At 46.2% G+C, this 24,956-nt stretch overlaps 1 protein-coding gene across 1 annotated transcript in view; it reads right to left on the bottom strand.

Moving 5' to 3' along the window:
• The window catches only part of LOC144098391 (midasin), a 215,597-nt gene that overhangs the window by 57,026 nt on the left and 133,615 nt on the right, over positions 1-24,956 (bottom strand). The window contains exons 42-52 of the mRNA XM_077630990.1: positions 24,576-24,832; positions 23,401-23,514; positions 22,540-22,703; positions 21,566-21,741; positions 17,907-18,049; positions 14,035-14,214; positions 13,194-13,421; positions 8,660-8,719; positions 8,369-8,578; positions 2,205-2,381; positions 1,641-1,857 (exon numbers count right to left, since the gene is read on the bottom strand). Coding sequence (XP_077487116.1) covers positions 1,641-1,857; positions 2,205-2,381; positions 8,369-8,578; positions 8,660-8,719; positions 13,194-13,421; positions 14,035-14,214; positions 17,907-18,049; positions 21,566-21,741; positions 22,540-22,703; positions 23,401-23,514; positions 24,576-24,832 — 1,926 coding nt within the window. The remainder of the gene's footprint in view (positions 1-1,640; positions 1,858-2,204; positions 2,382-8,368; positions 8,579-8,659; positions 8,720-13,193; positions 13,422-14,034; positions 14,215-17,906; positions 18,050-21,565; positions 21,742-22,539; positions 22,704-23,400; positions 23,515-24,575; positions 24,833-24,956) is intronic.

Below are 24,956 nucleotides of genomic sequence, written 5' to 3'. Positions count from 1 at the left end.
CAAGATTGCCGCAAAGCAGTCGAAACTCACCGATTACGGGTTTGTTTCAGCAAAGAAGTGAGAAGTGCAAGCTATTTTGCCCTATTTAAATGCTTTCAAGTTTTCATGTTTTCTTTGTTGTTTTTTTTTTTTTTTGGCACTAAGAGATTTTTCAAGCTGAGAGGCAGCCGCAGCAACCTTCTTGTATTTTTTACAATGCCCCTTTCGGTGCCAGCAAAACGATGCCTCGGCGGAGCTCGCTTGTCACTTGCCGTCCGTGACCCCTCTTTGCAGTTGTTATGCTTTTTTTGTGCAATCCGTTTATAACAATTATCGGTTATAGCAATGAAATTTCGTGGCACTTGAACGTTGTTACAAGTGGACTCGACTGTACTCTAAAGTACCTGTCCACAAAGTCTCATGGTATAATTCGACCTCCAACTACTAAATGTCTACATTTGACACCTCCAAAGCATCAAAATGGCGATTGTGGCACGAAATGCGGCAGAACTTTGTGTCCGTCACTTCCAGCAACAGCATCCTTGTTGGCCACCATCATGATCTTGTTCGAAAGTTGGCGCTTTTCCCTAAATCCTGGTATTACTCACTGTTGTGAAATCCTCTTAGAACGTCCGCATTCCGCTGTTTTCTGAGGCCTCTACAATGACCTCCGAATGGCTGGCATGTGCACTTCAAATACGAATTTCTCAACTTCGTGTTTTTAGCCAAAACGAAGTTTGTGATGCAATTTCAATTAATATTATGCCACTGAATTCAAAAAGAACTAAACTATAGAGCTATGCTATTTTTTTAAGGGTTAATCAAACATATCAAATTTTGTGAACAATAATGTCACCTAATTATATTTCATAATTATGATGTTTCAACATAACTGAGCATTTTTATATAAAAACGATGATGTGCCTCAATAACAATATCAACAGCATGGCTCCACATAGCAGGTCTTTAGCTACAGCTCCGTTTCAATTGGAACCAAGAAATATTCAGGAAAAGTGTCTTAACAACCCGTAATAAATAACCTAATAGGACTTGTTACATTCCCCAAATAATAGCACTAACTGAAACTAATTATACTTTTGAAAACAGGAGGAAGAAATACATATACATACAATCATTGCAATATCACCAATAATAGGAATTCCCCCCCCCCCCCCCCCCCCCCCCCCCCCCCCCCCCCCCCGCATATTGAGGCCCTCGTTTCCCATTAAAATTTAGCTTCTCCAAAAAGAAAGAAAATTCATTTTCGTAATTTTTCAACTAAAATGCCAATATTCATAACGGTGGGCACATTGTCTCATAAGTGGAAAAAAATGTGCTTCTCATGATCACTTCTGAGGTGCACATTTGAGGCATAAATGGCTGCGCCATTACATTGGCTTCACAAGTACATGATGAAATAATGATGTGAACATTAGATGTCGTTACAACAGTTCTGTGACCTCCAACTTTTAAAACTTTTAGTAGTACTCAAATAAACACTGACTGACAACTACAGGAAAAGGTGAAAGAAGACACAGGTTTGTGAGATGACAAAAGAAGGGCACATCATCCAAAGATAAAGAAAAGAAAACGAAAGGTACCGACGTATGAACACCAAACTCCAAGGATATGTAGACACAGCAGAGCCAGCCAGCACTCACCCAGGTGATGGCCATGTTGCTGCAAAGTGCTACGCAGTGCTTCATGACGCATCATCAAAGCACGCAGACAGTCAACCTTCTCTGCTGTCATACTTGGATCAGCAAGCAGGTTATGAGCCTGCCACACCTCCAATGCTTCACTGCCACTGAATGCAAAAGCTTGCGCAGGTTCAACATTCTCAGGCTGCTTGGCTCCATCTTCACTCTCTTCAAACACCTACAAGGAGGAAAGAGATTCCAGTACTTAGCGACCAAGAGCAGTTCCATAAGCCAAGCCCCCGGAAATGCAGTTACAAACTCTGCCCGACTTCCTCCACACAAACAGTAAATGTGAGAGTGGCCTGGGATGCTCAAGACTGCACTCATTCCTGCTCAACCAATGGGTGGTACAGCCAACTGCTTCTGTTTTACCTCTGAAAGCTGCATGCTCTTAAGGCACTACTTTTGGGGTTTTTCCCAGGCACCACTGTTTGCCGACTAGAACCCGTCATGGCATTGCCCCAGCGTTCCCTCCTTCAATATTGCACTTTCTGCAAGACCTTTTTCTGGGCAAGATCAGCTCACCTGGGCATAGCTGGGGAACAAAGCCTGACGCCGTCTTTCGTCCAGCACATCTTGACATTCCTCGCCCGCGTGGGTGCGGTACTGGAAAAGGCTCTGCTCTCGTTCCTTTTTCTCACGCTCTTCTTCTTCGTTGAGCTGCCATGAAGCCAGCAGTTGGCACAATACAGGGCGGGCGGCCTGCAGGAAATGAAAACTCTTCCTCTTAAGACACTGTTGAGCGGTTGTGGGGCACTGGTCGTAGCTTCAGAGTGCAGTGACCCCATGTCCGAACTATTCACAGAGGCCAACCACGGACACTCAAGTAGCAAGATGCTCACTGCTCCAAAGCCAGTTTTAATGCAGTAGCATTAGGAGGGCCCTAAAAGCCAAAAGGTCGGGTGGTGTCAGCGTCTATGTGGTGTTTAGGAAGATTTGCCTGCGTTTAGGAAGATTTGCCTGCGGCGGCTGCGTTTTTATGGAGGCAAAACACTAAGGCGCCCGTGTGCTGTGCGATGTCAGTGCACGTTAAAGATCCCCACGTGGTCGAAATTGAAATTATTCCCTCCTCTTTCTTCCCTCTTCTTCTTGTCTCCTTTCGCTCCCTCCTTTATCCCTTCCCTTACGGCGCCGTTCAGGTGTCCAACCATATATGAGACACATACTGTGCCATTTCCTTTCCACAAAAAAAAACCAATTACTATTTATCATTATTTATTTGTCTCTCTCCACCTACCACCTGAAAACTGATCCTGCAACTGCAACTAGCGGAAAGGAACAAGGTCGACGCTGCAATCCGGCAGGCCTACAAGGCGGCCCTTGGGCTCCCGCACAGTACGTCCATGGAAAGGTTGCTGGCCCTTGGGGTACAAAACACACTCTCGGAGCTGTGCGAGGCGAGGCGCACCTCGTTTCCCAGCTCGGATGACTCACTCGTACGAGCGCGGGAAGGGCCATCCTATACAGACTAAAGATGTGCGAACAACTCCCAGAGAGGGACTCGAAAACGCAATTACCCAAGCACATCAGGAAAGCTCTTTTCATTAAACCCCTACCCAAGAACATGCACCCCGCACACCACGAAGGCCGACGCATAGCAAGGGCTCGTGCCCTACACGCCAAATGCGGCCGGAACGACAATGTGGCGTACGTGGACGCAGCGAAAAAATGGCAAACCCAGAGAAAAGCGTTTGCACTGGTTGCAGTGAACGGGAACGGCGCCCCGTTGGCAGCCACGTCAACAGAAACCACCTCCTCCGAGACGGCGGAGGAAGCGGCAATAGCTTTAGCTATAGTGAACACGAGTACTGATATTATATTCAGCGACTCCAAAACAGCCATTCGCAATTTCGCGAGGGGCCGTATCACATCTACCTCACTCTGCATCCTTCGAAACGCCCCCCTTCCAATTAGAGACGTTGAATTGATCTGGGTCCCGGCCCACTCGTCTAATCCAGGGAACGAGGCGGCTCACGCACAAGCCCGAGGTTTCGTCGACCTGGCAGAAAGCGCGCCCTTCGGCCCGAATTTTATGAGGGACAGGTTGATCTCATTTCATGACATCACCCATCACTTTAGGCTGGAGAGACGCACATATCCCCGTCACCACAAGTCTTTAACAAAAGTGCAGGAAGCTACCTGGCGCCGACTGCAAACACGCTCCTTTCTGTATCCGGCAGTGCTTGCCCTCATGTACCCTGGCCAGTACGACCCAACCTGCCATAAATGTGGTGAAAGGGCCACATACGACCACATTCTCTGGAACTGCGCAAATGATCCGCCTCTGGCGGAGTTGATACAGCTCCCTTCTCCCGAGCGGTGGGAGGCCGTGCTGGTCAGCTCGGACCCTAACCTTCAAGTACGGGCAATTGAGCGGGCCAATGAGGTCGCCGCCAGCCATGGGCTGGCGGCCATCTAGTATGTGTCTCCTGCAACCTGCTCTCGACGCAATAAATGTTTTACAATCAATCAATCTCACTTCTTGCCCCTCTACCCTTTCCCTCTCAACCTACTAGGAAGGAAAGGGAGACACCACACATAGAATGACTCAGCAAAAATGAAAATGACTCGGACAGCAGCAGGCCTTCGTGCAACATGTACAGCCTCCTGAAGAAATATCTGTATAAAAACAAAGCTTGTGGGAGCTACTCCACTACACTTTTTATTATGACACAAACTCGGAATATGGACCCTGGAAGTTCCTGCGCACATGCGTCGCCTCCACGATCAAGTGCTCCGTTGCCCGCAGCCGCAGCTGATCGTGGAGGCCACGGCGTGTGCATTTCGAAGGCCATTCCCACACGAGTCCTGGAAAGTTTGGGTGCGGCCCTTACATATATTTCCTTTGGGAAAACAAGGTGCGGCCCATATAAGAGTGCAGACCTTACACGCATTTATATGGTATGCGGCTAGGCTATTTTTTTGTCCTGGTGACAGGGGCCCTGCTATCGTCATTCTGCAAGCTGTTAAGAGCATATAAGAGGTGCGTGGGTTACAATGAACCTTGCAATGTGCAGGATTTTTACACATGAGCTTGACCTGCCATTACACCTTCACTCGCTGTTTCGGGAGCCTCATGCAAAGTTCCAAAGTGGGCTTTCTCACATATTATAACAGACCTGAGAAAGTGGAGCTCATGCTAGGGGACTTTGAAGGCGAAAGGGCAAATGCCAGGAGTGTGGGCGTTGTGGGGACTTGCCCTGCAACCCCCTGTGTTTGCTTTCCTGCGAGGCACCGTGCAGCGGCAGTCTCACCTTGAGGATGAACGCATTCCCTTGTCAGCTACATTAACTGGCAAGAGAGGGCGCCAGCATCGCTGCGCGGGAGACTGCCAAAGCCCGCGCGCGGGAGAGGGGGCATGGGGCGCTTCGGCCGGGATCGTCGGCGCGAGCGGATGTGTTGCTCGCGGCTCCGCTCTTCGCCGGCGGGGCGAGGAAGCGACGGGGAGACAGGCTCCCGCACTCGTCCTGTTCGGCCTTCGAAATATACATCCCTTGCCCTAGCGCGGGCGAACATTCGCTCGGAACCTTGCTGGTGAGTCGGACGACCTTGATTCATTAGCGTACCTTGTTGATAGCTGGCGTTATTGTTGCTGTAGCAATAAATGCCTGTTTGTGTCAGCCAATGTGTCGTTCCTTTGTTCCCTTAGCGCAAGGCCCGCCGTGGTCGGAGAGTGCTTGGTAGCGTACACGATCATGGGGTGGGGTCCGGGCAACTTTGAACCGTGTCAGCCGCGATTGAGTGGGGAGAACATACTTATATCCCCAATTCAACCGCTCTTGGAACATTGGACGACTGTCGGTTCGGTTCGAGGAACGCTCTTTGTCCGGACTTGACAAGTGCTAGGCCTAGAGTGAATTTTGGTCGCTAGGACCTGCTGCATGCTTTCTTGACTGCGAGGTGTATTGCGCTGCAGCATGTTCGAACTTTTCGACATGCTCAGCACATTTTCCCCTGGAGTTTCTTCGCGAGAATCACTTGGTCCGCACTGAGGGAGCGCGAGGCCTAGCGCCCGCGGAGTCGCCGAGCCCGAAGCGAGTGAGTACGGAAGCCGCGTGGGTGGTCCGAGTTTCTGTATATATTTTTTCTACTGTCTCTTTTTCGACTCTGGAAGTCGCGGCTCCGGGAGCCGGGTGGCCTGGGGCCACGGGTGCCGCTACGAGCTCGCTGGTATTGCAGCTCGGCACCGGGCACTCCGACACCGTCCGATACGGTGGGCGCCGACCGCTCAGAAGCTGCTTTGTGCAGTGAGCGGCGTAGCATCACCCCACAAAGCTGATGTCTCCTGATGTCGTCCGGCCTTCGGAGTATATATCCCTTGTCCTGGCGCGGGCGAACATTCGCTCGGAACCTTGCTGGTGAGTCGGACGACCTTGATTCACTAGCGTACCTTGTTGCTAGCTGGCGTTATTGTTGCTGTAGCAATAAATGCATGTTTGTGTCAGCCAATGTGTCGTTCCTTTGTTCCCTCAGAGCAAGGCCCGCCGTGGTCGGCGAGCGCTCGGTAGCGTACGCGATCACGGGGTGGGGTCCGGGCGGCTTTGAATCGTGTCAGCCGCGATTGAGTGGGGAGAACGTACTTATCTCCTCAATTCAACCCCACAGTATGTAACACATAAACATGGAAGGCTCAAATAAAAAATAGCACGTTTTCTCGTTGTGGTTGTTCAAAGTGGTTGGTTGACTACCTTGTTCACATAGAGTGTTGAATGAGGGAAAGCCCACTAACGGAATTTCACATGAAGTCAAATCCAACGAAGTCTGGCTGCGATCAGTTAGTGCGATAAACACCGGAGAAGAAAGCAAGCAGGATGCATTTGTATTGTTTTCCTGGCACTATAAACTTGACCATTGGATGATTTGTCCAGATATTGCAGTACTGTCATGGTTGGATTTATGAAAGTCGTGTGGCGTGGCAGGCGCATATTCTCAAATTTTCGAATACTCGGAAATTCACAAATACCAATTTTTTTAATACGAATATGAACTGACTACTAAGCATATTCAATTAGTATTCAAAATTTTGAATATTCGCACACCCATACTTTTCAGTTTATACAAAACAGGCTGGCCATAAAGCACTGCAGCAAGCACAATAATTTTGCTAGTGATAGAAAAACACCCACCATCTACTTGCTCGAAAATTTAAGAGTGCTACTGCTAGTCATCCAAAACAACAAAACTTGTTTTAAGGAGAAGACTGCGAAGAACACACGAAATTTTCAGCAAAACCAGCAGAGGTAGAAAAATGCTGGAGCTGTCCTTGTGGGCGAATCATTTGCATGCCAGAAAAATATTGTGGTGATGGTGGTGCAGAAATGCTCGGTGTGAGATAATGAAAGTTCTTGACGGCGACCAAGTTTGCTGAGTAGTTGCACCACAAGTCCTTTGAGTTCAATCATGATTGAGAATCTTAAATGCCCTAGGCTCAAATGCCATTCGGAAATGTCCGTGTGACAGGGGTATTTGTCTTACAAAACAAGTCCTCTGCGTTCCTTGTTTCCTGGCCTAATCTGTAAATGTGGAATACATAAAAGCAACTAGGTACGCAACATGCTTTCTAGAGCTACTAAGCACAAATTTTCCATGATGCCTCCTCATAAATGTTTGCATTACTTCCAAAGCAATGCAGTGTAGAAGGAGAAGTAAGCAAGCAGCATAGGCGCCACTACTCTCAGACAACCATGGAAGTATCATAAGGGTATCACCATGCATGTGCACCCTCACTCAACACTGCAGTGGTTTGACAGTGGCAATCAGTACTGCTGTTCCTTCTCCATGCTGTCCTCAAGCTAGGGTCCTCCTGTGTGTATTCTTGCAACTACAAGGTACACAGCACCTCAAATGGTACTGGCCAAAACTTTACTCCATTTCATACATCAGTGCAATGTTGTGGAAGGTACGGAAGTAGCTCGCATGAAAAAATGAAGGAAGGCATGTTATCCCATGCTTGTTTTGTTGCCGAGTGGTCTAAGGTACAAGAAAACGACAGCATGTCGTCAGCAATAAGAGTGCATTTAATCAAGCTCACGACAAATACAACGTGCCATAAGCATGCAGGCAAAGCATTTAATATTAAGATGCAAACCTTACTTGCCCCATTGAGCGAAAACTCGTGCGTGCATGTGCGTGCATGTGTACTGCTGAGACTCGATGGTACCCATAAAAGAAGTAGAGAAAGACCCATTCTGAATATATGGGCATTAACCTGTTTATCGCGTCATGCCCTTAAGGAGGAGTACAGGGCCACGGAAGGGCGGCGACTGCCTTCACGAAGTTAGCACGCAAATCAGAAGGGGTGCAGCAGCAGCTATGTAGAGCCACGGAGTGCAAGGCGACTGCATTCACAAAGTGAGCGGGCGAACTTATGCCTTCCCACATGTAAGCTATCTTAAGTGTCCCTGCATCTCTGCTGACTCTTTTTGCTCATCACAAAGAACGCACTACTTTTTTGATCACGGATGTAGGCAGCGTAAACAAGAATGCTGCCCATGATAGCATTGCACCTGGTGTACGAAACGGAGTATAGGCCTGTTGTAGGAAACGCCTGTCATCACACACTCCTAACACCACAACTGCTGTCATGTGACCAGCAGTTACAAGTAGCCCAATGCCACATGCAATACACATTTAGCCTTACGCCATCACTGGGCTGCAGTAGTGCAACCAGGTCCATGAGCACAACATACCTTGCGCCAGTCCACTGCACCACCATGGTCCCACTGCCGCCCAGTGACCAGCTCGCAGAGTGCTGACCGAAGCAGAAGGAACTGCTCGCCTTTGCCTCTGAGAATGGCCAGCAGCTGCTGGTTTGAAAGTAGCTCAGACAAGCGATGAGGTGGCAGGGCAGCTGGAAAGGCCAGTGCCTGCTCCAGAAGATGTAAACCCTGCGTAGGACCCTGAAAGTAGAGTGCATCATTAGCAATGTGTGCGCTAAATGTGCCAACCAGTGAAAGGGCACACACAACACCCGTACTCACGCTCGAAGCCTGGCACTTAGAGGCTGACAGCACAGCAAGCATCCGAACGCCATGTATCAGCTGAAAGTAGACAAATGGTAGCATTTAAGGGCACAATTATTGCAAGTCCTGAGCATCCAGGCTATGCAGCAGCAATACACTGGAGTTGCTACCAAGGCCTTGATTTTTTTACATCTAGATGAGGGCCCGCTAAGTATGTGACTAATTCAAATTTAACCGCAGTAATTTTTCAAGTGGGAGCCTCAGCTATTAAGAGGCCATAATATAAGGTACTATAGTAGAATCTCGGTGATACGAACACGCTTGACACGAATTTCGCAATGATACATATTCGTAAAATTTTTCGGCCGGAGTGCACTGCGCACAACGTGCGGAATTCCGGATGTTCCGAACTCTCTCCCGCGCCACATCGGATAATATGAACACGCGAGCCGCGATCACACCCTCGAGCACTAAGCGGGGCCCACACATTGCCGAAATCGCGATCGCTAATCGCTCGATTAGCACCACGAGAAGTGAGCGGAGGTGCGCGGCCCTCACATCGCCGAAATCGCGATTGCTGATCGCGCGGCACACACCGCGAGCAGTGAGCGGCGGTATGCAGACCCGACATCGCTGAAATCGCAGTCACTAATCATGCAGTACGCACAGTGAGTGGCGTGACCGCACGGCCGCGAATAAATCCTGTCATCCATAAACAGATCTCCGTGCATGCATTTTCTATGCTTCTGGACATGAATTTTGTTCGTTTGGATGATAAAAATTTCAGATGATAGGAATTTTTTCGCGACCCGTGAGATTCGTATAACCGAGGTTCTACTGTAGATTAGCTCAGGCACCACCCTCACCCCACAACAATCAGACCTATATCAACTGATCAAAAAAAAAAAAAAACAGTTAAAAATGACACAAAACGCAGAATTTGTTTTTCTTTTGACACACATTTGTAAGATTGAATTCTTCCATGATTTTGAAGAGATTTCACAGTTTTGCACAACTGCACAAACTACAAAATGCTCACAGGGAACACAGCTTCAAGTGCATTCAAACATGAACCCACATTTCACTACTCGCTGCTAACATGCAAGAGTTAACACAATAACAAGAATTTTCCAACAACATTTCACTGCCTTTGCATACCTTCCTCCTGGTCACTTTGGAGATAGTACGAACATACAAATACAGTCAAGCCCACTTATAACGAACGTAGCAATCACGCATTTATCATTCGTTGTATCCGAGGTTCTTAATAAGTGGACTTTCCATGTTAGAGCCAAAAACACAAAGTCATACAGTTTAAGACTGTCATGCGCATCTATTTATTCAAACAAGAGCATATTAAGAAGCTTTCCAAGCTTTCCAAGCTCTCAAGAGTAAACACGTGCCCCTCGCTGATAGTGTTGTTGCCTATAAGCAGCTTTAGGGATGCCATATAACTAATGGCGGCGGAAGCCTCCGCAGCATCTGGTGGTGGGTTGGCCTCCTCTTCATCGTTTTCATCACATTTTTGGCAACAGGAGAGCGTTCGTATTTCGCCTACTAATATTTGCGCCAGCATATGACTCTCCAATGTCAGTGTCATCATCTGCACCAGCAATGTATCCCAGGAGACATCAGGTCGGGCTAGCTGCGCATCGACGAAGTCTTGACACAAATCCAAATGAGTCCGATAACTACAGAGTCTTCTGTCCTTCTTGGGTTCATAAACTCTGCCTTACGGAAGCAATTCTTGATGCACACCACAGTCCGCTCCATTCATGCGAACTTGCTCCACAGTAGGGAAGAGAGTTACCCGAACTAGGACATCGACACCTGGTCAGTCAATTGCTGTCAGTATGCGCTGGTGAAGCGGCGCCGATCTGTCACATCGAGCACGTGAATAATGCAGATGACAAATGGCAGGACTGGCTCGTGGCGTTCATGGCAAAAAAGCGTGGTCGCTGCATTCAGTGAAGGAGTGGTGCGCCACATGGTTATAGAGCACGAACACGACCTTCCCATTTTATATAAGTCATTCCACGAACAAGTCGCCGTTCATCCCGATACCTCCTCTAAACTTATACCTAGTGGCACACTCGTGTAATAAAAAAAACGTCGCGCATCGTGCAGGCATTCGTGTCATGTCGGTAGCGCACCAAAACGTAGCTTCCAAAGAACTGAGCCTTGCGAGTCTTCCAGATGACACATGGCAGCCCCCGGCTACTGCCATCCATGGTCGGGCCCACGACCGTCACGCAAAGCTTACTACTACACTTTTCTCAAGCGCTAGGGGCCGCCTATAAAAACATACGTTTTTGACGGCTGCATTTGGAAAAGCATTTTTTCGCCGTTCGATACATGCCGTATCAATTTTCGCCTTTGGGGGCTTGCATTGTTTCTTTAGAAAGTGCGGAAGGGATTGTCATAGAGGCTTGGAGGCGCTAGTCACACTCCGAATCTGCAAGAAACGGGGGTTTTCGGTCCCGGGTCTGAATTTACAGCGGTTACTAGTTTGCTGTAACCGAGTTGTGTGGCCAAACTTGCTCGTTGTATCTGAGAGATGCAATTTCATTGCCCTAATACATATTTTTATGGTAGCACCACTCTCGTTCTTAGTAATTGAGCGTTCGTTATAACTGCCGGCTTTATAAGTGGGCTCGACTGCAATAAAATTTGAGCTCAAATTGAATTCAAACTGGCTTAAGTTCAACAGTGGTAGGAAATGCAAACTTGAAAAGTCACTGAGCATTTGAAGGCTACGCATAATTACATGGCTGACTATTAGTTGACTGAAATACAGTGAAACATTCTTAAGGCATACCTCAAAGGACCACAGAAAAACTACAAACCAAAGTGATAGTATGCCCTAACCATAAAACGCTGGTAAAGGTTAAACCCTTTACACGCGATACAAAAATAAGCAAAGTAAGCGTGATGCGCGACAACCATACAGAGCGATAAATAAGAACACGATTGCAGATTTTGTAAGATCAGCGTAATGAGATCCCACTTAATAATAGTTCTTAAACTCCGATTCCTAGCACTGAGGTTGCAAATTGTCTAAACGCAACATTTAGTTCGGTTTTTACTAATGAACTACATGACAGTTTTCTTTATCCGCCATACTTTACGCACCCTCTCATGCAAAACATCACATTTGATCCAATCGGCATTGTCAAATAATTGAATCACTGAAAAACTCGTCATCCACTGGTGTGGACGGTATAAACGCGAAAGTGCTGAAAGATACTAAACATACGTGTAGCCTTTTCTTATCACTTATATTCCAGGAATCAATCAACACCGGTTCACTTCCACATGACTGGCAGGTGGGCAAGGTCATCCCAGTCTTCAAGAACTGAAGCCGATCATCACCGAGTAACTACCGCCCCCATTTCCATAACAAGCATCTCTTGTAAAATAATGGAACATGTATTATACTCGCATATTGCTAACTTCCTAACATCCGTCAGTTTTTTTCACCCAAGTCAGCACGGTTTTCGCAAAAATCATTCCTGTGACAATCAACTTGCTCTTTTCTTGCATGACTTACATTTAAACCTAGATAGCAACATCCTGACTGACGCATCATTTTTAGACTTCGAAAAAGTGTTCGATAAGGTCCCCCATGGTCGTCTAATGTTAAAGTTATCATGTCTTAATCTTCATCCATGAGTTCTAAACTGGATTCGAGGGTTTTTAACTAAACGCCAGCAATTCGTATATGCCAACTCACACCCCTCGTCTGTAACACCGGTGTTGTCAGGTGTACCGCAAGGAACCGCACTTGGGCCGCTCCTATTCTTAATATATATTAATGACCTACCTTGCAATATTTCTTCTAACATCCAACTCTTTGCTGATGATTGTGTCATTTACCGAGCAATTACTAACACTGTCGACCATTTGGCATTACAAACTGACCTTACTCACATTCAGGACTGTGTAAATCTTGGCTGATGTCGTTAAATGTTTCTAGAACTGTGTTAATGTCTATTCATCATCGTCGTAATTATGTTGAGCCCAATTATACTATCAATAACATGCAGACTGCAACATCTGAAACTTTCAAATATCTCGGTGTGCATATTTCCCCCGACCTAACTTGGACTTGTCATGTTAACCACATAATAAACTCTGCAAATCATGCGTTAGGCTATTTACGTCGTAACCTTTCGCTCGCTCCACCTTCTATTAAACAGCTTGCTTTTCAAACTTTTGTGCGACCGAAGCTGGAGTATGCTAATGCTTTTTCTGACCCGCACTACAATAATCTTACTAACGCCCTCGAGCCGGTTCAGAATCGCGCGACACGCTTCATTCTGTCTAATTATTCCTACAATGCCAGCATCTCCGCACTAGCAGCGCAAATTAAACTCCAGAATCAGAAAACCAGAAAAAATGCCCGGATTATCCAATGGTCTTGGTTTTGCGATAGGAGTAAAGCACCCTTTAAATACAGCATTTTGAATATAGCGTTCTGTATCTAATCACTTCCTATACCAGGATTTGTTGTAAGGAGGATCGACAGCAGAAAAGCTCAGCTTGGCCAGACCTGCACTAGACCGGAGAGAAATGGGTAGCACAGGTCTCGGAAGGAGGAGTGCTCCTGGCGCAGCTGACTACACAAGGACTCCAGTGTTTTCAGCCACGGCCAGATGTCAGCAGATGCATCCTTTGCGTCCCTCCAGGCAGAACAGAGGCCCTCCAGCACGGAATTCACTCTCTCGGCACTTGCCAGAGAACGAGCACACTGACGCATTTGCTGGGCAACCTCTTCGTACTGCGTTGAGAAAGGCAATGAAGTAGCGTCAAGCTCAAACTAATGATTGCATGAGGAGAAAGGGAACACTTTTGGTAATGAAACCAGAAATATTAAAGTACTGGTATGGCGTATCACAATTCTTTTCTTTTTAATTCACGTGAAGATCACCCACACCAGGATAGGCCACATCAACTGAGTGAATTGCTGTTACCAGCATGTGAGCTAGTACAATAAACCATCAATAAAACCTCAATGGCAATCTTCATGTGCAGTTAACTGCACTGTCCTGAAGTCCCTAAACTTTGTTCAGACAGAGGCCATACGAACAACCACTTTCCTTTTTACAACTGTAAAGCAGAAACCTCAGGTAACTAAAAAATACCCTCTCTGATAAGAAAGCTATTTAGAGACAGCATTGGCTGAAAACAGTCCAAGTCGTTAAAATTAACGAAATTCCACTGTGTGTCTGGCATGACAGAGACTATGAAAGAGCAATGAGCTCGGAAAATTCCCAATTACAGCATGGGTGCAGTTTGCCAAGGACGCAGTTAGTTGAACATTGTGACAGAGGCCTGCGAGCCACTTAACTTGGCTGAATGTGACGAAAGTCAGTGGTCCGCCAAGAACTTACTCTCGAGTTTGGGGCCCTGTGGGCTTTCCTAGAGGCCAGCTGCTCCATTTGTGCCTCAAGCTCCTGCTGGCGGCATCTCTCTAGCATCAGTGCAGGATGTCTTTCCTGCTCTAGATGCTTCCCCATGCGCGCCATGTGGGTCCAGTTTCTTAAGTGAAACTCTGCTGCTAGGTGCGACAGCTGTAAATAACAATGAGAAAATAAAAGAAACTAAGCATCTGACATGCAGTACTGCGATTTCAGACATAAATCAAGTGCACCTAAGCCTGTAAACAATCTTGTATTGATATTTGCTGGATTTGAAACTTTTTGAGACAAATGGCATTTATTTTTTACACAGTGCAATAGGCTAAGAGAACTGTTTCCTTGACATGTGGACCTTCCTTCTAAAAATTGGGTAGCTTGAAGGATATACAACAATTAAGGGGGGACATGGCTCTTAAAGCTGTCTTTTTATTTTCTAGCCAGATTTGATTAAATTTGCCAGTCTTATTCAGTTTCTTGCACTGATTTCAAATATCTAATTTGTTTTTCAATAGGTCAATTACTTACGAAGATATATGAAATTAATTATTCATAATTTGCAGAAACAATGAAAAAGTAACTGCACTACAGAAATTGATATTAACATATGGCTACGTACTAGAAAGCATGGGGGAATACAATGTTAGAAGTACTTTTTTGATGTAACAAATATTAGTGATGCTAGAGCAATCCAAAGTTCACTGTTCAACACGTGGGTACCCACCCTATTGTCTGATATAAAGCAGAACTGCTAAATTTTAAAACCCAAATTCCAAAATTTGCTCCTAACATTGTGTGCTCTTCACTCTTAGCTATATTCCACAAGGCCGAGATATCGTGTCCACAGATTAGAAAGAAGTCAAAAATGGGCATTTTGAGAAAATTATAGAAAGTAACAAATTCACTTTTAATCGAAAATTCAGGAAAAAATAGTGCTATATTTTACATCCTATGTAACTAAAAGCCACCAGGAATGTAGTCAGTCTCACTACGGCCTCCCAAATGGCGCTTTTTGAAAGCATGCTGCATGTCCAACGTGGTCTTGCGCTTCTTTGCAGATGCCCCCGCTTAGCGGTGGTCTTTCTTTCTCCGCCATGCGCTTCGTGCTCAGTGCTCCAGGGTTGAGGTGCACCTCTTTCAGCATTGCTGCGGATGTCCTCTCAAAGCCAGCATTTAATTTCATTACAGCCTCAGCCACTGCACCTTGTACAGTGAACAGTGAGGCATGCTTTTCCTTCGGAGCCAATGCCCATATCAAGGAGTGAAGGGACTCACTGCTGTTCTGAGTACTGCCCCTTTGGCACCGCTCAAGAAGTCTCTCATCGGAAAGGCACTCATAAATGGGCAACAGGGCCTCATAAACGTATAGAGGCAGATTGTAGCACTGCTTAGGAGCTGTCTCGCCCTTAGCGCTTTCTGCATTTTGGTGGCACCATGAGCTCGATCCTGGTGGACAATGGCTGTGGTCTGACACCAGGTAATTTGACGATGTGTGATGATAAGTCTCCCTCACTGCTTTCTTCATTCCCTGCACATCACCCTTGTGAGTCTTCAGGGCCCAGCCATAGTACCGTGTTAGCTTTGCAGCTAGGTCAGCGGTCAGTTTGCCTTTACCGCCAAGGCTAGAAAATCCAGGTCCTTTATGCTTTGGGATGAGGTTCCGCAAGCTTGTGCCCATCCGTTTCTGTACATGGTTGGTACAGTCTGCTTTTTCCACCGAAATGTACCCATATACTTTGGCTTCCTGCCGCTCAAGGAAAGCATGGCTGTCACCATCTGAGAGTAGGGTGGTGTACCTCAGGTTATGTCATTGTAGTGACCTCTGGAAAAGAATGAGGGCGGCTTCAACTTCCATTTCACTGGCCATCTTAGTGGCGTTTTTCTGGCATGCGTGGCTCTCCTTCCAATTTTCCTGAAGAATCACACGAACTTGGACACGGACAGAAGGAAGACGCACAGACGGGAGCTGACTTGCAACTGAAATTTTATTGCTTGGAGCGAGGAAATAAATAGGTGGCCACCAAACAACAAACGGCTTAGTATGGAAGCATTAACAAAATCAATAGAAAAAAACCAAAGGACTCAGTTTACAGTTGTTTTTTAGTGCAAAAACCCACAAGCCTGATGTTCCATTTCGTGTAATAGTTTCTGAGATCAGTACATGGCAAGAGACTGTTGCAGTATTTCTTAAGATTTTAAACTCTCTGTTCTTAGATGCCCCGTATCAGGTGAAAAATTCGCAGGACGTAATCCAGTTTTTGGAAAAGCACGAGAGCAAAGGACTCTAAGCCAGCTCTTTTGATGTAAAAGACCTTTGCTACTCACCGCCGCATGACGAACATTTTTCATGTATCGAGGAATGTATTGACAAGCACGGCATCGTTGCGTTCCAAAAGGAGGCGGGCCTCTCCATAGGAGGGTTTTTTGAGCTAAAACTGTATTTAGTATCTACTTTTACCACCTGGAATGACAAGATTTTCTTACAAAATCAAGGCGATAAGCCATTGCTTACTTACACTTCGTGTCACTCAAAACTGGTAAAATGTGCCGTAGGTAAGTCATGCTTCACCAGTGCTCTAAGTAAGTCTTGCTTTCATTCAATGCAAAACAGTTTCAACCACCAAACCCAACGTCTCTTGAGAGCTGGGTATCCCAAACAACTGCTTGTCTCTATATCGGAATCCATCCTTTGAAGTTTGATTGAAAAAGAAAAACCGGCTAATCCCATTAACGAGGAAAAATAAGACAGATCACCGTGGTTCCCTACATTCACAGTTTCGCACACAGGCTGAAAAAGATTGGTAAGCGTGCTGAAGTTAGAGTCATCTTCTCGGCTCCCGAAAAGCTAGTTACGATTTGCAAAAAAGTTAATTCACTATAAGTCGTGCACCTGCCGCGGTAGCTCAGTGGTTAGGGCGCTCGGCTACTGATCCGGAGTTCCTTGCCGGCGGCGGCGGACTGTTCTCAATGTCCTCTGAAGGAATGGCACGCTTCTGGAAGTTATAGAGAAATCGCTTCTTTCTTCTGCTGAACTTGTGTCTCGTGGCGAACTTTCCCGTCCAATCGGACATCATTGTACACTTGTCGCAAAGAACGAAGAGATGACGCTACCTGCGGAGTGGAGCAGACGACGGGAGCCTCGCGCAGCCAATCACAGCGTGCTTTTTGGTCACGTGCGCTAGCTCGACGAATAGGGCCGCGCGTTGGGGCTTTTCTTTGTGCGCGTATTTCGAAGTCACCAGCGAACGGTCGGAGCCATTTGTGGCGGGAAATTGAAGAAGAAAAGCCGCTCTTTTCAACGAGACCAAGATGGCTGTGATCGCGCACATGGAAAAGGAGCTACACGTCGAGTGTTTTTTGTGTAGAATTCAGCTCACAGGGATGTTATAAGTTGATCGTGCGCTCAAAATACTGAACCATGGGACTGGAAACCTGGTGAATTTAAAGATTATTATCTGTAGGTTTCGAAAAAGTAAATTTCAAAAAATTGATTTTTTTCGTCTCAGAGAGCCGTGTCCCCCCCTTAACTATAGCCTGCAACAAAATAAACCTATTTATGCAAAAAAAATCTAGCACCCTTATCACTACTATAGATATAAACAAAAACAAATGATAAGTTATACCTTATGCATCTTTCAATTTTCCAAAGCGATGCATTCTGGATTCTACTGAACTGCAGGCAAAATAAACAAACTGAAGGCAAAGCAAAAGGAACGTCAAGTTCAGCCATTGCCAGCATTCTCACAGAAAGAACTTGGCTAAACCATTAAGAGGTCCACCTAATGAGCTACTCCGCTGTAGTAACCAACCAAAAAAGCCTTGTGCAAGATGAAGCTGTCTTCACTGACCTCTTGCTCAGCATGCGCCAGCTTCAGAGCTGCCTTGTACACTGGGTCAACAGGGTCCCACGGAACAAGCAGTTGCAGTACACACAGACCCACCCGAGCTGCAGCCAGTCCAAGGGACCACAGCCAGTCTTTGCCACAGGAGTCTGAGAGCAAACGTGAAGGTCCCAAAAAATAAAACGTAAAGTGAGAAAAAGAAAGCAGCAATAAAAAAGCAGGGGACACACAAGCTCCGCCTGAAGGGTATGACGCGATAGCGTTAATGAGTTAATGCCCATATATATGCGAAATTTGTCATTCTCAACTTTACATTCATATGTCCCTGGGAGTCTTCATACCACTTCTTGCACAATGATGCAGCAATTAAGGCATGCGTCACAGCCCTGCAATGGCAGGTGCTCCCAGTGGTGAGCCTTATGCACCGCAGGTTGCTTGCATCTTGCAATAAATGATTGTTTTAACTGGCACCTGCCAGGGTGGTTAGTTTGCTCACCAACTGGTGGGTAGATTGTTAAGACGCTGCAAGGTCACATGACCGAGGTAGCCCACCTAGGCTGCTTCTCCAAGGGGTGGCCTCCTGGGCCACCCTATGCCACCCTATTCATCACTCACAATGCCGCCACCGATGCTGGATTTTCTGTACAATGAGAGCCTTAACGCTGTCACGCACGTTAAAAAACACACTTAGTACACAGCAGGTTTTAAGCCTGAAAAATGCGGTTTGGGACCGCCTCCTTTGCACTGAAGAGTACCATGCACCCACTCACGACCTAAAGCCCCTGTATGTCGGGAAATTGCCCTACACAGTATGCTGGTTTGATATGGAATATTGTTAAGGAGAAGTTGACAAAGAAGTGGGCAGTGGGGCGTGACGGAGCGCTTGCACTAGGCCCGTACCCATTAAACTCATATGTCATCTATAATTTCGTTCTATTCTTTGGCTTGCTGTCTCATAATATTTGGTGTGACGTGCAAGGTAACATTATCACCCTGGTCTGTGGAGCATTGATGCCTTCAGCTTGCCTTAGTCGTCAGCTGAGGGCATCTGGACTCCGCCGCCCGCCTAAACCCCAGTTGAACTTGACCAGAACTGGCCAGCCGCTTTCCCCCTCGCCACATCCCCAGCCCAGACCACAAGACCAGGAGCGGATGTGCCATAACCCAATGCTTATTGAACCAACGACAAAAACGAAGACGGCACACCCCCAAGCTGTCCGGTGCACCCATAAACCTTGGCCTTCGGCTCTGGCCGACCGACCACTGGACCTGAAGCTCCGGGGTCAACCGTTCATCAGATCATTTCAGTCATCCCGGTGGCAAGCTTTTCATTTTCTTCTATCCTTTCTGATCATGCTTACAGTCACCTCACCTTTCATAATTAAAGTAATTAATCGGGACGATCTCCCAGTGGCATCGGGAAACGTTATGAAGAAGACGACAAAGAAGCAGGCAGTGGCGCGGGATGGAGAGCTCGCGCTAGGCCCATAGCCATTAAAATTAAGTTGCACCAGTCATCATTTCATCCTGTTCCTTGACTTACCACCCTGTAACAATATTGTTTTCATGATTCAAGCAAAATGCTTTTGATTAACACATTTTGTTCAGCTCTTTGACAACTACAGATGATAGCAGAGGAGGATGCCAATGTGGTATAATGAATGTAAACAGTAAACAATCGTAGTACTTTCAGTACATCATCTGAGACATTCATGGGCTGCAAAGCGATCTGGGTGAGTTTTGATTAATGACTTCAAAACTCCAATCACCCTTTTTTTCCCCCTCAATGCAACCGCCAGCTCTTAGCCCCGCCCATGTTCACTGCTGCGAGGTTGCCACGGCAGCAAATGGAATACAGCGGTCCATGATATATATAAAACTCAAAGAGGATCATGAAATAGCTTGATATATCAAAAATGGCAATACATAAGCTTATCTGTAACCTAGAATTAAGAATGCACTGCATCCAAGCTACTGACACACTTCCTGCAGCAATGTGCCAGGTGCTGGCATGCCAACAGATCACAGCTCATTAGGCGTCACTAAGCCTATCCCGCTGCACATTTAAAGGGGCTGTGAAAGGGGGCCCCAACAAAGTTGCGATGTACCTAGGATGCTAAAGGACGCCGCTTCACAACTATCCTCCAACAAGAATTTTTTAGATGCGCTTTATACAAGCCGAGTTATCTGTAGTCAAAATTTGAATTTCCACATCTTCGCACCTTTCCCTCTCCTCTCATGACTTTTTGCATGCTGAAATGTCGGCGCTCCCCCGCCAGCCCCTCACACTCGCCCCCGCTGCCGGCTGCTGACACGTGCGAACCAATGCTAGCAGTTCGCTGCTGACGTAATGAGCACGGATTCGAGCAAAAGCGTAGCAACGCAGGTCATTGCTAGGTGCGGAATTATCAGCACGCTTTTGAGGTCTTGTACGCGGCATGAACGCTCGATGGCTTGCACTCTACATAATGCCAGCATTTTATAGACAACCTCAAACACCCTCAAACACCTCAAAGGCAGTGGACGGTGCTTTAGAACCAGCCCCTGCCCATAGTAAGAGGTCCAATATTGTTATCAGTGCACTATATATAGCATAATCTCTCATTAAAAGTAATGCACAGTTGGTTTCCGTAATGCCTTCGGCAGCAAAGCACATCTAGAGAGGGTCGCCGCTGAGCTTTGGACAGTTAGGTTGGCTTCACTGCATGACAAGGTTTGCACTGAATACTGTCTTTCTCAAATGACAACAGTGGCGTGCGGAAAATGTGTACAAAACTGAAAGCTACCCTCAAAGTTACCCCACCTTCACCTCCTAACTTGGTTTCCCAGCGCTAGCACCACTAGCAGGTATCCAAGGTTGCACAAGCGACCTCCCTCCGCACACAAAAAAGTGATCGTGAGAGTGCTTTTTTTTTTTTTATTGGGGTTTTACGTCTCAAAGCAACTCAGGCTATGAGGGGCGGCGTAGTGAAGGGCTCCGGAAATTTCGACCACCTGGGGTTCTTTTAACGTGCACTGACATCTTGCAGTACACAGGCCTCTAAATTTCGCCTCCATCGAAATTCGACCACTGCGGCCGGGATCGAACCCGCATCTTTCAGGTCAGCAGCCAAGCACCATAACCACTGAGCAACCGCGGCGGCATCGTGGGAGTGCTATCAGGAGATGCGCTACTTGCAGAGGTGTGGCACCCTGTTCGATATATAGTATGTTCTGGAGCATGGGAGCTCTAACAGCATGAGATTTTCAAAGAGATCATCTGACTGTGACATATCCAGGTTCGGTATACCTGAGATTAACTGTAGGGGACTTTTTCCCATATGCAGAAGTAAAACTGGAATGTATTTTTGGGTAGCGTTTTGGTATATATATAAATTTCTTGTACATAACTAAGCACATGTGAGTTCTTCATGGTGAGTTATCACGAGCTAGAAGTTAGTGTGAACTACTTCAGTGTTCCTGCTAACATCAAAGAGTGCCAGAACAAGTACTACCCACCAAATGCTAAATTTGAGTGCAAAACTGAGATAAATCATGCAAGCTTAAACTACAGCAGCTTCAAAATAACCAGAAATTAGTGCAAAGGTGCCTACTGTTCTTGCTCTTATTGAATTTAAAAATGAAAATTAATGGCAAAGCTTCGACATTCACATACATTAACTCACCATCATTCAAGTTCAGCTGCTGTAATTGCAAAGCAGCATCCTTAACGAGTGACCTCACTTCTTCAGGAAGTTCAAGGGCATCCCACCAGTCCTTATTGGCAAATGTCACTGGGAAGCCAGGTACTGCAGAAGCCAGCATGGAAAACCACTTGGCCAAGGCATTAGAGTAATTCAACCTGGAGGGAAATCATTACACACATTCACAAACTTGTTCTGTATATATTGGTCTCATGAGACTGTAGTATATAATGAGCATATAAAAAATCAGCAAATAAAAATGTGTACTACAAGCGACCTATACTTCATCTCGTAACTCGTTTGTAGCACTGCGAAAGGTACAGCTCTCTTCTCCAATTAGGGCCAAGGAAGACGGCAAATAGTCCCTCAAATATTCGAGCAGTGGTGTGACTATTCTTCAAACAATTATTTCAGTAATTTAAACAATAGTTCAGGATGGTGTCTTGCAAGTGCAGCAAGCAATTAATTTCACGGGTTAAATCAGCAGAGAAAGTCTGCACAAACACAGCACTGCGGAGGCCTGCTGTGAAGTGGTGCACCGCCATTCGTAAACATCGTGTCCGCTGAGCTGGCAGTCTCCCGTGCGAAACCGCTGAACACTGGTGCTTTTTCCTTCCCAGTAATAGGACCACCAGTCACGAGGCAAGGAACACGGAGGAACACGCTTTGCAGTGCAAGCTGCTCTGCTTGGCTGAGATCCCTGCAGCCTTCACAATGCTGCAAATGACTTGTGAGACTGAGTATGGCTCTTAGAGCACTGCAAAGCACAAGTAGTTTCTATGTTGTTTCAAGGCAAGAATGGAGAACATGCACTTACACCTTACACAACAATACAGCAGAAATCACCGAAAAATAAGAGTGTCATTTTGCAAGTGGCAAACAAGCATTAGTTAACACTCCTGTTCACTTGGAATATGTCATGACATGTTTTCTTCACTCCATCCGATGATGCTTACCAGAATGATGCCGGTCCAGTCAGCTGGCTCAGCAGAACTGTCAGCAACTGCAGCTCAGAGCACTTGTCTTTGCGAGCGCCTAAAGCAAGCTGGGATGTTGTGGCTGTCTCAGCTATCAGGCAGCATGCAGCTGTTACAATAGGGCTCAGGTACACCTCATGACCCTGGATCAAGATACAAGAACAAGGTTCAGTGTGCTAGAATTCAGGACGCAAGCATGAAATATCACAGCTCATTTTCTCACCTTTAATAGATATGACTGCATGTGCCAGACCAATAGGCAATGGACTGAAGCAGCAAAGACATCAACTTCAGCTCCAATTGAGCAACTTTCTATGACTCATTACACAAATGTTTGCCATGACCGTAAACAACCACTGACACTGTGTGACCTATGCTTTGATAAATAATTGCCCCATGTTGGCTAGGTTTTACATTCCTGATTTGAAAATACTATTTGTATGCTGCCATCACAGCAGCAAGCTTTTGAAGTTGCCTCCCAAACCATAACTCACATACCATTTTGCTGCAGCATTGTACTTATCACAGCTAAACTGAGCAGTTGAGCTACAGACACATATCTGCATCACATGAAAGGTGCCCATATTAAGTCATCTTTCCTAATCTGCTGTTCTGACAACCCTCTGTTGATATGGCCATGACACTCGACTGATCTGCACTGTGGCTCCAGCAGCTAGACATGCTTGCTGGTTACTGTGATTGTTGCCTTCTAAACAGTCTTTTGCCTGAATCATTAAGTTCACAGTCTATTACAGTCACATCACTTCCTCACTCTTCCGCCCACTGGCAATCTTACCGAGCTGGCTTTTTTTTAATGAAATAAAAGCATAATACTCTTGCCTGCAGGCATCCTGCGCTGCTGCCTTGTGCACTGTGCATCAATGTCTGCTCGAGCACACGTGGTGCATCCCACAGGGAACACAGATGCTCTGTCCACCAGGCCGCCACCTCACCCTGCACATCACAATGGCCACGCTTGTTTCTCAGACACGATCTTCAGAGATTTGATGGAGGAAGTTTTCACTCGAGAGACTCGTCACATGTGCACAACAGCCGCCAATACATCACAATAGCTAAACGGGATACTTCTGAATTAGTCATACTCACTGGAGACCACAGGCTCTATAGTGGCCGATAAACATAAATAATCAAACAGAGTGCGTTACAGGTATTGCACCCAGTGTTGAAAATTACTTTTTGGCCAACTCACCATACAGATATCTAATCATTCTTATTATTCCTATACTCCACTCTGTTCTTTTCCTGTGTGCACATAACTGCACCGGCACAAAATAGCACTACTGCATTTTAAAGGTTTGCCTATAACCTAATGAGCAGAAAATACTATTGTGCAAAAAAAAAAAAAAAGAAATGTCCATTCCGTCATGAAATATTACAGCCTTTCAATTCATTTGAGCCTAAAGATAGCATGGTCCTTGTTGTGTGCAACTGTTTTGTCCCCTTCCAGAGAAACAACACACTGCAAGACTTCAACATCATCAGACAAGAACACACTGAATCAGGCACACCCACAAAAGAACTGGGAGCAGCGAATAAGTACAGCCTCCAAAGCACACGCACACAGACACACATGTTGGTCAGAATTTGAGAAAGCTAAATACAAAGGTTTGTTATCATGCCTACTAGCTACACATGGGCAAACAGTTTACTGTGACATCAGAGCATACGGGACTCTCACATGCATTCTTACGTTTTGAACACACATCTCAAATAAATGTCTTCATGCACTTTTTTTGTGGCAGCAGGTGCATCAGTTATATAGTCTGCCTAGGTTTCATAAACATAGGCATATGTTTTTAAATGTTTTAAGTTTTTGATAAGATCTTTCAAGCTGTATCCAACTAACAAATAAAAAAAAACTGATCTGACCCTGAGGTAATATTTACCGCAAGTTACACTTACAAGCATAACGTTGTGCTGGCCAACAGCAGGCCAAAAGAGCCATATTTTTAATAAAAATGTTGCACAGAGATGCAACGCTTGAAAGCAAGCACCTGGGAGTGATCCTTGAGAGACAGTGCGACGGCGACAGCATGCAGCGGGTGTCGAAGTGTTGGTGATGTAAGGACAGCAGTGCTTTCGCACCCACCCTGTCCAGCTCCAAGTTCTCTGCCCTCATCAACTAATTGTAAGAGACTCCTCAGAGCAGGAACCGGGGCCAGCACATTAACTGGCTTATCTGGTGCGTCCTCCTCAGAGTCTTCTTGCTTCGGGGCAAGAGCAGATTCCAGGCAGTCTAAAGCACTCAGCCCTGGAAAGGAAATTAAGAGAATCAGAGGCGGCCCTTTACGCACCCACCCTGTCCAGCTCCAAGTTCTCTGCCCTCATCAACTAATTGTAAGAGACTCCTCAGAGCAGGAACCTTTTACGCATCT

Source organism: Amblyomma americanum, chromosome 7, assembly GCF_052857255.1.
Source record: "Amblyomma americanum isolate KBUSLIRL-KWMA chromosome 7, ASM5285725v1, whole genome shotgun sequence".
NCBI classification, from domain to species: Eukaryota; Metazoa; Arthropoda; class Arachnida; order Ixodida; family Ixodidae; genus Amblyomma; species Amblyomma americanum.
Note: the sequence above shows the minus strand (reverse complement) of the source record. Positions and strands in the feature narration are given on the sequence as shown.